At 37.5% G+C, this 14,354-nt stretch overlaps 1 protein-coding gene across 1 annotated transcript in view; it reads left to right on the top strand.

Annotated features, from left to right (window-relative positions):
* The window catches only part of LOC112630040 (disintegrin and metalloproteinase domain-containing protein 5), a 129,652-nt gene that overhangs the window by 40,436 nt on the left and 74,862 nt on the right, over positions 1-14,354 (top strand). The window contains exon 12 of the mRNA XM_025394074.1: positions 5,117-5,300. Coding sequence (XP_025249859.1) covers positions 5,117-5,300 — 184 coding nt within the window. The remainder of the gene's footprint in view (positions 1-5,116; positions 5,301-14,354) is intronic.

Raw genomic sequence — 14,354 nt, forward strand, 5'->3', positions numbered from 1 at the left:
CTGTATTCCCTATTCTTTCCAGTGGTGTACATATCTGGTTTATGACAGTACTGTGTTGTTTTGGCTACTGTAGCTTTGTAGTATAATTTGAAGTCAGGGATGTGATTCCTCTAGTTTTGTTCTTTTTGCTCAAGATGGCTTTGGCTCGTCTGGATCTTTTGTAGTTCCATATAAATTTTGCATTTATTTTTTCCATTTCTAAGAAGATTGTCATTTCTATTTTGATAGGGATTGCCTTGAATCTATCTGTAGGTTACTTTGGGTAATATGGACATTTTAACAATATTGATTCTTCCAATTCATGAACATGGCATGTCTTTCCATTTTGTGTCTGTGTGTCCTCTTCAATTCCTTGCATCAATATTTTATAGTTTTCATTGTATGACTTTTTCACTTATTCTAAGGAACACTTGTATTTCTGTTAATCAAACTAAAATTTTTGGCAATTATACAACACTACACCAAACAGCTGCAGAATACAGCTTCTTTGCAAGTGCAAATAGGCCTAGCACTCTCCCAGGCCTCTCCATGCCTGGGGAAACCCTTTCTCTTTACTATTTTCAGAATATGGATTATAGTTTTTTTCCTTTGGCCAGCTCAAGGGCACTTTCTATGAACAGGCCATATGAATTGTCTATTTTTAGTGATTCTGAAAGATCTAAATACTGACAGATGTAAAACATTGATAAAAGAAATTGAAGAAGACACAAATAGAGAGCACTTGTTTATGGATTGGAAGAATTATTCTTATTAAAATGTTCATAGTATTTAAAATGATCTACAGGTTTGGTGTAATTTCTATTAAAGTTTTATTGTCATTTTTCACAGAAATAAAATACAAATTATAAAATTTGTTTGGAACCACAAAAGACACTGAATAGCCAAAACAATCTTGAGCAGAAAGAACAAAGCTAGAGGTATCACAATACCTGGATTCAAAATATATTACAAACATATAGTAATCACAACAGCATGGTACTGCCATAAAAACAGACAGATTGACCAAGGGAACAGGATAGAGAACCCAGAAATAAATCCACACCTCAAGTCAATTTATTTTTGACAAAGATGCCAATGGTACACAATGGGGAAAGGACAGTCGCCTCAATAAAAGATGCTGAGAAAACTGATATGTGGTGCTATGTTAACATTCAGAAGAATGAAATTGGACCCTTATCTCATACCATATGAAAATCAACTCAACATGGATTAAATACAAAAGCATAGGACCTGAAACTCTAAATTACCAGAAGAAAACAAAGGAGAAATTTTGACATTGGTCTGGGCAATGATTTTTTAGATATGACTCCTAAAGCACAGGAAACAAGAGCAAAGATAGACAAACAGGGTTACATCACACTAAAGGAAACAGCTAACAGAGTGGATGGACAACCCATAGACTTGTAGAAAATATTTGCAAAGCATACACATGATAAAAGAATAATATCCTAAAATATATAAAGAACACAAACATCTCAACAGGGAGAACATATACAAGTCAATTTAAAAATGGGCAAAGGACCTGAATAGACGTTTCTCCAAAGAAGACATACAAATGATCAATAGATTTATAAAGAAATAGTCAACATCAGTAATAATTAGAGAAATACCAATGAAGACAGCACCTCATGCCAGTTAGAATTGCAATTATCAAAAAGAAAAAATATATGGGTTGACCAGGATGAGGAGAAAAGGAAACACTTGTACTCTGTTGGTGGGAATATAAATAATACAGCCATTAAGGAAAACAATATGGATATCCCCCCAAAATACTAAAAGTAGAATACCATATGATTCAGCAACCCCACATCTGGGTATATATTAATAATAATTAAAATCAGTATGTTGAAGAAATATCTGCACCCATGTTCATTGCAGTTATTGACAATAGGCAAAATATGGCAGCAACCTAAGTGTCCATCAGTGGATGAATGGATAAAAACATGTGGTTGTCCTAGTTCATTTTGTGCTCCTATATCAGAATACCCAAGACTGTTAATTTATAAAGAACAGAGATTTATTTGCCTCACCATTCTGGAGTTTGAGAAATCCAAGGTGGAGAGGCCTGCATCTGGTGAGAACCTTCTTTCTCTATCATGCTATGCAGGAGGAAGGGCAAGGGCGCACAGGTGCATACATGAGAGGAGCTGAACTTGGTTTATAGCTAAACCACTTTTCATGATAACTGTGACAGTCCATTCAGGACATGCATGATGGAAGCATCCTCAAGGATTAGTTCTCATGGTCTAATCAACTCTTGAAGGTCTCACTTCCCAACACTGTTGCATTTATTGGGTATTAAAATTGACACGTGAATGTTGGGGGACACACTCAAACTATAGCGATTCACCCTGCCCCCGAAATTCACATCCTTCTCATAATTCAAAATACATTCATTTCACCCCAATAGCCCCCAAAGTCTTAACTTCTAGCATCAACTCAAAAATCTGAAGTTCAAATTCTAATCTAAGTTAGATGAGGGTAAGACTCTAGGCGTGGTTTATCCTGAGGCATATTCCTCTCCAGCTGTGAGCCTGTGCAATTAACAAGTTGCATTATTTTTTGGTGCTTCCAAGATACAATGGAGGAACAGGCACAGGATAGATATTCCCATTCCAAAAGAGAGAAATAGGCAAGAAGGAAGGGGTAACTGGTCTCACATGACTCCAAAACCTAACAGGGAAAAACAATACTGGCTTAAACCTGCAGAATAACCTCCTTTGACTCCATGTCCTACATCGTGGGCATACTTGAGTGTAGGTTGAGTTCTGCAAAACATCAGGATTCTTGCTTCTTTCTGGTCTTAGTCCACCCAGCAGCTTTCACAGGTTGGAGTCTCATGCCTGCATCTCTCCCAGACTGAGGTTGCAAACTGGTGGCTTTAAAGTTCTGGGGCCTCAGGGGCTGCCCCACTCCCATGGCTTCACTAGGCATTTCCCTAGAGGGAACGCTCTGTATAGTCTCACTCTTATGGCCTTGATGGGTTTTGCTCTAGTGGGAGCTCTCTGCAGTGGCTCTATCCCTGTGACAAGTCTCTGCTTGAGCTTCCAGGCTGTTGATGACATTATTTGAAAAAAATCTAGGTGGAGGTCACCATGGTCTGGCATCTCTTGTGTTCTGCAGGTTTGCAGAGTTAGCATTGTGTGGACATTGTCAAGGCTTACCACTTGTGCCCTCTGGAGAGGTGGTTGAGCCACACCTGGGCCCACTTGAGTAATGGATGGGGAAGCTGAGAAGCACTGTGTCAGAAAACAGAGTCCCAGGGTAGTCCTGGGCAGTGAACCTGTGGATCACACCTCAGGCCTGTTCTCTGAAACCATTCAGCCCTTCTAGAGCTCTGAGCCTGTGATGGGATGAGGGGAGAGGCATATTCAAGGATCTCAGAAATGCCTTCAGGGTCATTCTCTTGTTGTCTTCCTGGTTAAGCTGGATAGGACCTGGCTTTATTCTATCCATATTAATCTGTTTAGAAAACAGTTGCCTTTTTTTTTTGTTTTGAGATGGAGTCTCACTCTGTCACCGAGGCTGGAGTGCAGTAGTGTGAGCTCAGCTCACTGCACCCTCTGCCTCCTGGGTTCAAGCAATTCTCCTGCTTCAGCCTCCAGAGTAGCTGGAATTATAGGCTCATGCTACCATGACTGGCTAATTTTGTATTTTTAGTACAGAAGGGGTTTCACCATTTTGGCCATGGTGGTCTAGAACTCCTGACCTCAAGTAATCCTCCCTCCTCGGCCCCCTAAAGTGCTGGAATTACAGGTGTGAGCCACCGTGCCTGGTCAAAGTCGCCTTTTTAAACATGCTTTTTTATTTTTTTACATAGCCATCCTGAAAGTTTGTCAAATCTGTCTGTTCTGCTTCTTCTAATGATAAATTCCATATTTAAATCATTTCCATTCTCATTTTACTATAAGCAGCCAAAAGAAGCCAGGCAGCACCTTGAACCCTTTGCCACTTAGATATTTCTTCTGCCAGATATCCTAGTTCATTACTCTTAAATTGAGTCATGGATGGGGAAGCTGAGAAGCACTGTGCCAGAATGCAGAGTCCCAAGGCAGCCCTGGGCAGTGAACCTGTGGAGCACAGGATGTCTTCTACCTGGTCCTCGGACGCCACTAAATTATTTGCAAATGTGTAGCAAGGATGGCCTTTACTTTGTTTCCAGTACCTTGTTTCTCATTTCCACCTGAGGCCTCATCAGAATGAAGTTTAAGTCCATAATTTTATTGGTTTTATGATCACAACCACTTAAGTAATATTTAAGATGTTCCAGACTTTTTCTACACTTCTTCTCTTCTTTTGAGCCCTCACCACAATCTCCCTTAATGCTCCATTTATGACAATCTGGGACTTTTCTGCTTCTCCAAACTCTTGTAGCCCCTACCCATTATTCAGTTCCAAAGCTGCCTTTACATTTTTAGAAATTTGTTATAGCAATAGCTCCACTACTAGTACCATTTTTCTTCTTATTCTGATTTGTACTGTTAAAACAGAATGCTGACGACTGGGTAATTACAAAGAGATGTTTATTTGCCTTATGGTTCTGGATCCTGATAAGTTCAAGGTTGAGGGGCCCACATCTTGTGAGAGTTCCTTGCTGTGTTATCCCATAACAAAAGGTATAAGGACAAGAAAGCATACACACGTACCAGAGAGGGGCTCAAACTCACTTTTATGACAAACCCACTATTCTTTTTTTTTTTTTTTTTTTGAGACGGAGTCTCGCTCTGTCACCCAGGCTGGAGTGCAGTGGCCAGATCTCAGCTCACTGCAAGCTCCGCCTCCCAGGTTTATGCCATTCTCCTGCCTCAGCCTCCTAGGTAGCTGGGACTACAGGCGACCACCACCTCGCCTGGCTAGTTTTTTTGTATTTTTTAGTAGAGATGGGATTTCACTGTGTTAGCCAGGATGGTCTTGATCTCCTGACCTCGTGATCCGCCCGTCTCGGCCTCCCAAAGTGCTGGGATTACAGGCTTGAGCCACCACACCCGGCCTAAATTTGCTAATTGTTTTCTATGAAGAATAATGCTTTTTAAATCTCTCTTTAAAGTACCATATTATGGGATATATAAAAATATACAACATTAATTTGTGTCATAACCATATTTTTATATTTTAGGTACTCTGGTGGTGTAAAGGATTTTAGCGTCTGTAGCTTGGATGACTTTAAATATATTTCTTCTCATAATGGCCTTACATGTCTTCAGACAAACCCTCTTGAAATGCCAACCTACACGCAAAGGAGAATATGTGGCAATGGATTGTTGGAAGGAGGTGAAGAATGTGATTGTGGCAATAAAGACGTTAGTAGAATTTTTTTCTAAAATTTTAAAAATGTTCTAATAGTAAAGAAGATAAATGCCTTATCTATTAGTAAAATATATTTGAAAAATATATTATTTGAAAAAGATAGAAGCCTTTGTTTTCTAATACTATTATTTTTGGAAGCATGGTCCTTAGATAATTTTTGTCTTTGGTTATTGTCTTCTGACATTATTTAGTGTACGTATTAGTTCCAAATGTAAATTTAAATGCCATTAAGAGTGTCGAAGGGATTGAAAGAATATACCCTCAACAACAAGCAGAAATAAAAACAGACAACAACATCTAAAAACAGTAGATTATAACCAACAGGGTAGCAAAATGCATGGTTTGTTAATATAGGTAAAAACATTTTCTGTGGAAAGGTGATTCTTTTTTTTTTTTTTTTTTTTTTTTTGAGACTGAGTCTCGCTCTGTCGCCCAGGCTGAAGTGCAGTGGCCGGATCTCAGCTCACTGCAAGCTCCGCCTCCCAGGTTCACGTCATTCTCCTGCCTCAGCCTCCCGAGCAGCTGGGACTACAGGCGCCTGCCACCTCGCCCGGCTAGTTTTTTATATTTTTTAGTAGAGACGGGGTTTCACCGGGTTAGCCAGGATGGTCTCGATCTCCTGACCTCGTGATCCGCCCGTCTCGGCCTCCCAAAGTGCTGGGATTACAGGCTTGAGCCACCGCGCCCGGCTGAAAGGTGATTCTAATTAAAATATTTTGAAATTAAATCTATCATAATTATAAAAAATACAAAAATTTACAACTAAGATCAAACAAAAATAATTATAAAATATGATAAAGGGACATCAGCAAGATGGCCCATTAGACAGCACTAGAAGTGCCTAATGCTGGTCTCCCACCATAAGAAAGGACCAAAACAATGGATAAACAACTACATTTGACCAGAGTGACTTACATAGAGTGCTGGAGTACAGGAGAGGAATGGCAAAAACCTAGTGGTGCACAGAAACTCAGAATGGCTGCCTAGAGAGAAGAAGGAAACACTATGGTTGTGGCAAGATAAACATGTAATGATAAACAACAAGTAAAACTCAATCTGGCCTAGAAATATAGATTACTGGCAATCTTCAAAATAATAAAACTAATGAATCTTGCAAATCATTGAATACAAAAGTCAATATATAACAATGAGTTGGATTTCTGTGTAGAAACAGCAAATAGAAAATGAAATCAAATGGACAATTCTACATATGTTTCCCAAAACATGATATGTATAGATATAACAAAATACGTGCAATTGTGCACAATAAAAATTAACATTACTCAGGAAAAGCAAAAAACATTGAAATGAATGGAGACATATCCCATTTGCATGGATTGGGAGACATAATATTGAGATTTCAGCTCTACACAATGGATCCATACATTTAACACAGTCCCAGCCAAAATCCACTTATCTTTTTGTAGAAATTGATAAGCTGATTCTACAATTGATGTGGAAATGGAAATGACCTAGAATAAACCAAGCCATGAAAAGAAAAACAATAAATTGGAACACATATACTAATTTTCTATACATTTCAATGTTTTCTATGAAGTTATAATAATGAAGACAAGGTAGTATTGACCAAAGGATAAATATATACAATTAATAAAGTAGAACAGAGAATCCAGCTATAAAATGATTTTATATGGCCACTTTATATGATAAGACAAAGGGCTATTCAATGGGTGAAGAAAATCTTTCCAACAAAATTGTATAAACTAAACATATGTGTAAATAAAATAAAACTTCACATCTCACCATACACAAATAATTAACTTGAAATAAATTAAAGACTTAAAAATTAGAGTTAAAGCTAAAAAACTTTTGGGATAAAACATAGGAGACAATCTTTGTGGCTGGTGGTAGGCAAAATTTTTTAGATTATGGCAAAAAGAAGGAAGTTTAAAGAGAAAAATGATAAGTAGTGTTTTCTCAAATTTAGAACCCTTTTCACTTAGACTCTGATAAAAATAAAACGACAAGCTCCAGAATGTGAGAAAATATGTACAATTTGTATATTGACAGGTGGCTTTTATTCAAATATGTGAAAAGACAAGACTTAGTTTCTGATCAGGTATCCAAGACACTTGGAAGTTGACACTCCAATCTGTCAACAAGTAAAAAGGTGAACAGACTGAATAAGCAGCAACTCTTTCTACGTCTGTTGGAGAAGTGAGATCACAGGATGAAGCACTGCCCCCAAATTCAATATATCAACAAGTGCATACAGAGAATCACAACTTGCTAGAACAGAAGCATGTGAGCTAAACTTTCACACAGACAGCACTGGAGTCGAAAAGCCTAAACGAAAACTGACAAATTGCCAGAGGCTCAGTGTATATAACTGTGAGAGTTAAAAACTCCAGGAGGACCCAGTTATTGAGGATGTTCTCATACTTTTATGAGCTTCACCTCTAGAAGTTTAATCTTGTTCTCACAGTGAATATCAGAGAAAAATTCCCTTGTGCTTCCAGAAGAAAGAGGAGAAAAGGAACCATTTTGAAATAAGCCAGAGTGTTCAGTTCTTACCAAAAAGAAATGGAAGGGAGAAATTAGGATTATTATGTTTTTATGAATTGCACTATCCCTGAAGTGGTATACTGTTATTTGAAAGTGGACTTGGATTAGTTGTAAATGTATATTTTCATCTCTAGGGCCACCACAAAAAAAAAGTTTTAAAAAAGTATAACTGATACACTAAGAAAAGATAGAAAATAACATTATAAAATGCTTAGTTAAACACAAAAGGCAGGCTGAGCATCATGACGTGCAGCTGTAGTTTCAGCTACTTGAGAGGATGAGGTGAGAGGATTCCTTGAACCTAGAAGTTCAAATCAGCCTGAGCAACATGGTAAGATCATTTTTCTAAAAATAAATAAAAAAGGAAAGGAAAAAAAAAAAAAAGACAAAAACAAGAAGAACCAAAGTCACACAAATAGAAAACAGCAATAAATATAGTACTTATTAATTCAACTGTATTCATTATCACTTTGCTTTCAGTGATTTAAGTGCACCAATTTAAAAAATAAAAGAGATTGTCAGAATGGATCAAAAACCAAGATCTAGCTCTCTGTTGTGGTGGGTAATACTGAGTGTCAGATTGACTGGAATGAAGGATGCAAAGTATTGTTCCTGAGTGTGTCTGTGAGGATGATGCCAAAAGAGATTAACATTTGAGTTGGTGGACTGGGAGAGGGAGACCCACCCTCAATCTGCATAGGCACCATCTAATCAGCTGCCAGCACAGTTAGAATAAAAGCAGGCAGAAGAACGTGGAAAGACTAGACTGGTTGAGTCTTCTGGCCTCCATCTTTCTCCCATGCTGAATGCTTCCTGCCCTTGAACATTGAACTCCAAGTTCTTCAGCTTTGGGACTCTTGGAACTTTGACCACAGACTGAAGTCTGCACTATCGGATTCCTTACTTTTGAGGTTTTGGGACTGAGACTGGCTTCCTTGCTCCTCAGTGTGCAGATGGCCTGTTGTGGGACCTCACCTTCTGATCATGTGAGTCAATACTCTTTAATAAAGTCCCCTTCATATATACATCTATCCTATTAGTTCTGTCCCTCTAGAGAACCCTGACAAATACAGTTGTCTACAAGGAGCCCTCATTAAGTATAAACATACGGCCGGGCGCGGTGGCTCACGCCTATAATCCCAGCACTTTGGGAGGCCGAGGCGGGCGGATCACAAGGTCAGGAGATCGAGACCACAGTGAAACCCCGTCTCTACTAAAAATACAAAAAATTAGCTGGGCGCGGTGGCCGGCGCCTGTAGTCCCAGCTACTCAGGAGGCTGAGGCAGGAGAATGGCATGAACCCAGGAGGCGGAGCTTGCAGTGAGCCGAGATCGCGCCACTGCACTCCAGCCTGGGCAACAGCATGAGACTCCATCTCAAAAAAAAAAAAAAAAAAAAAAAAAGTATAAACATACATGTGGATAAAAATTAAAGAATGGAGAAAAATATGCTAAGCTAACAGTAATTAAAAAATCCAGGAGTAGATATTATTAATTTCAGACAAGCAGTATGCAGAATGAGGAAAGTTTTCCTGGATAAAGGGGGACAATTATAATGACAAAGGGGTCAATTCTGTAATAAGACATAAAAATTTTCAATGTGTATGTGACTAACAACAGAGTGTCAAAATACATGAGGCAAAAATTTATAGAACTATAAGGAGAAATAGATTAATCTATTATTATAGTTGGAGACTTCAACACTCCTTTATCAGAAAAAGACAGATCCAGCAGACAAAAAATCAGTAAAGACATAGTGGAATTCAACAATAACTTTAACCAACTAGATATAATGGACATCTATAGATGACTTCATCCAACAACAAAAGAATACACATTTTTCTCAAAGTCATATTGAACATTCCACAAGACAGACCATGTTCTGAGCCACAAATCACCACTGAACAAACTTCAAGGAATAGATACCATAAAATGTCTGACCTCAGACCACAATGAAAATGAACTAGAAATTTGTAACAGAAAGATTGCTGGAAAGTCCCTAATACTTGGAGATTAAAAATCACACTTCTAAATAACACATGGATTTTGTAAGAAATATCAGGAGAAGTTTAAAAATAGTTTGAACTGAATAAGAATAAATACATAATTATCAAAAGCCATGGTATTCAGCAAAACAGTGCTCAGAGTAAAATTTATAACATTGGTTGCATGTATTAGAAAAGGAAAGAGATCTAAAATCAACAGGCTAAGCTTCCACCTTAATAAACCAGTAAAAGAAAAAACTAAATTTAAGGTAAGCATAAGGAAAAAATAATAAAAATTAGAGCAGAAATCAATGAAACTGAAAACAATAAATTAATAGGTACAATGAATAAGATTAAAAGATGGTTTTTTTGAAAAGATCAATAAAAGTAATATGCCTCTTACCAGACTAAGAAAAAAGAGAAATGACGCATATTACTAGCATCAGAAATAAAATAGAGCACATCATTACAGATGGGGTATTAAAAGAAACTATGAACAACGCTATGCCCACAAATTTTATAACTTAGATAAATTGACTAAATTCTTGAAATATAATCTGCCAAATTTAAACAAAAACAGACAATATTAATAGGCCTATATCTATTTAAGAAATTGAATAAATAATAACCTTCCAGAAGAGAAAGCATCAGGCCCAGACAAATCTACAAATCTACTAATCATGTAAAGACAAAACATATACCAATTCTCTATAGTCTCTTTTAGAAGATAAAAGCAAAGGAAATACTCTTTAACTTATTCTGTGAAGTCAGCATACTCAAATACTGAAAACCAAAATGAAGGCCTTACAAAGAAAGAAAACTACAAAACAATATCACTCAAAAGCATAGAGACAAAAATACCCAACAAAATACTAGCAAATAAATTCCAACAATGTATAAAAAGAATTGTACAATACAATCAGGTAGGATTTATCCCAAATGTGCAAGGCTAATGCAACATTTGAAAATCAGCTAATGTAATCCATCACATCAACAAAGTAAAGGTGGAAAAATTATGTGATCATATTAATAGATGCATTAAAAGTATTTTATAGAAGCTAACAATCATTAATGATAAAAACTCTGAGTAAATTAAGAATAAGGAAACCTTCCTCAACTCAATTAAAAAGTATCAACAAAGAACTTACCCATGAGGAATTGGAAGATTTTTCACTAAATCAGGAACAAGTGAAGGATGTCCCCCTTCACCACTACTTTTCATTATCACACTGGAAGCCCTAGGTAATGCAATAAATGATACATGTAAATAAGATTGACACACATTAGGAGGAAGTAAATTAAAGTGTCATTGTTTCCAAATGGCATGATAATCTATGTAAAAAAATCTGAAAAAATCAGCAACAACAAAAACTGTGTGAAACAAATAAGTGGTTATAGCAAGGTTGTAGGATACAAGGTTAATATATGAAAGTCTATTGGGTGAAACCCCCACCCCCGATATTCTTGTGGGTCTTTTCTATTTCCCTAAGTGTCAGCTGGTCTGATAAATAAGGAAAGAGTACAAAAGAGAAACATTTTAAAGCTGGGTGTCCGGGAGAGACATCACATGTCAGCAGGTTCCGTGATGCTCCCTGAGCCGTAAAACCAGCAAGTTTTTATTAGCAATTTTCAAAAGGGGAGGGAGTGTATGAATAGAGTGTGGGTCACAGAGATCACATGCTTCACAAGGTAATAAAATATCACAAAGCAAATAGAGGCAGGGCGAGATCACAGGACCACAGGACGGGATGAAATTAAAATTGCTAACGAAGTTTTGGGCACAAATTGTCATTGATAACATCTTATCAGGAGACAGGGTTTGAGAGCCGACAACCAGTCTGACCAAAATTTATTAGGCAGAAATTTCCTGTCCTAATAAGCCTGGGAGCGCTACAGGAGACTGGGGCTTATTTCATCCCTTTGGCTTTGACTGTAAAAGACAGCCACCCCTAAAGAGGCCATTTCAGAGGCCTACCCTCAGGGGCCATTCTCTTTCTCAGGGATGTTCCTTGCTGAGAAAAAGAATTCAGCGATAGTTCGCCTATTTGCTTTTGAAAGAAGAGAAATATGGCTCTGTTCTGCCCAGCTCACCAGCAGTCAGAGTTTAAGGTTATCTCTCTTGTTCCCTGAACATTGCTGTTATCCTGTTCTTTTTTCAAGGTGCCCAGATTTCATGTTGTTCAAACACACATGCTCTACAAACAATTTGTGCAGTTAACACAATCATCACAGGGTCCTGAGGTGACATACATCCTCCTCAGCTTATGAAGATAATGGGATTAAGAGATTAAAGACAGGCATAGGAAATCACAAGGGTATTGATTGGGGAAGTGATAAGTGTTCATGAAATCTTCACAATTTATGTACAGAGATTGCAGTAAAGACAGGCATAAGAAATTATAAAAGTATTAATTTGGGGAATTAATAAATGTCCATGAAATCTTCACAATTTACGTTCTTCTGCCATGGCTTCAGTGGGTCCCTCTGTTTGGGGTCCCTGACTTCCTGCAACAAAGTCAACCTTTTTCATATATACCAACAATGAACAGGTAGAATTTGAAATTAAAAATGCAATACAATCTACATTCTCATTCCCTGAATTTAAATACTTAGGTATAAATCTAAAAAAATGTTCAAGATCTATATGAGGAAAAGTATAAAACTCTGATTTAAAAATTCAAAACACCAAATAAGCAATATTCCATGTTTATAAATAGGAGAACAATATTTTCAGATGTCAGCTCTTCCAACTTTGATCTAGAAATTTAATGCAATTCCAATCAAAATCTCAGAAAAGTTGTCTGTAGATACTGAGAAAGTGATTCTAAAGTTTGTATGGAGAGGCAGTAAACCCAGAATTGTCACAATATTGAAGGCCAATAACAAAGTTTGATGACTGATACTACCTGATTCAGGAGTTACTACAAATGTACAACAATGAGGAAAGTGTAGTATTTACATAAGAATAGACAGATAGATTGATGGAATGGGATACATGAGCCCAGAAATAGACCCATATAAATATAGTCAACTGATTTTTGACAAAGGAGCTAAGATCATATGATGGAACAAAGATAGTATTTTCAACAAATGGTGCTAGAACAACTGGATATCCATGTGCACAAATGTGAATATTGATACAAACCTTATACCTTTTGCAAAAACTAACTTAAAATGGATCACACTCCTGAAATGTAAAATGCAAAACTGTAACACTTCTATGCGGTAACACAGGAGAAAATCTAGATGATCTTGGGTTTGGCAATGACTTTTTAGATGAAAAAAACCAAAGGCACGCACATGAAAGAAATAATTGAGAAGATGGGCTGTATTGAAATTTAAATAATATCTTCTCTGCACAAGATGCTTTCAAGAAAATGAAAAGACAAGTCACAGATTTTGAGAAAATATTTGCAAAAGACAGACATTATAAAGGACTTAATCCAAAATACACAAAGAACTCTTAAAGCTCAATTATACAGTTTGACTGTGTCTCCACCCTCATCTTGTCTTGAATTGTAGTTCCCATAATCCCCAGGTGTGGTGGGAGGGACCCAGTGGGAGGTAATTTAATCAGGGGGTGGTGGCTCCCCTCTTGCTGTTCTTGTGATAGTGAGTGAATTCTCATGAGATCTGATGGTTTTACAAGAGGCTTTTCCCCCTTTTGCTCGGCACTTCTCCTTGCTGCAGCCATGTGAAGGATGTGTTTGCTTCCCCTTTTGCTGTGAATGTAAGTGTCCTGAGGGCTTCCCCCAAGCCATGCTGAACTTTGAGTCAATTAAACTTTTTTATAAATTACCCACTGTCAGGTATGTCTTTATTAGCAATGTGAGTCTGAACTAATATAGTAAATTGGTACCAGGAGTTGGGGGATGCCGTGGAAGGGACTTTGGAACCCAAAGATGTGGAAGTGGCTTTGGAACTGGGTAACAGGCAAAGGTTGGAAGAGTTTGGAGGGTTCAGAAAAAGACAGGAAGATGTGGGAAATTTTGGAATGTCCTTGAGACTCGTTGAATAGCTTTGATGAAAATGTTGATAGTGATATGTACAATGAAGTTCAGGCTAAGGGGGTCTCAGATGGAAATGAGGAGCTTCTTGGGAACTGGAATAAAAGTGATTCTTGCTATGCTTCAGCAAGAGACTGGCAGCCTTTTGCTCCTGCCCTAGAGGTCTGTGGAACTTTGAACTTGAGAGAGATAATTTAGAGTATCTGGCAGAAAATATTTCTAAGCAGCAAAGCATTCAAGATGTGACTTTTTAGAATTTATTCACAAAGATATTGTTTGGGATTGGAACTTACTTACGTTTCAAAGGGAAGCAGAGCAAAAAGTTTGGAAAATTCACACACCGATGATGTGATAGAGAAGAAAAAACCCATTTTCTGAGGAGAAAGAGAAATTCAAACTATCTCCAGAAATTTGCATAAGTAATGAGGAGCCAATGTTAATCAATAAGACAATGACGAATATATCCCCAGGGCATATCAGAAGTCTTCAGGGTAACCCTTCCCATCACAGACCCAGAGGCCTAAGAGGAA

Source organism: Theropithecus gelada, chromosome 8 (genome assembly GCF_003255815.1).
Source record: "Theropithecus gelada isolate Dixy chromosome 8, Tgel_1.0, whole genome shotgun sequence".
NCBI classification, from domain to species: domain Eukaryota; kingdom Metazoa; phylum Chordata; class Mammalia; order Primates; family Cercopithecidae; genus Theropithecus; species Theropithecus gelada.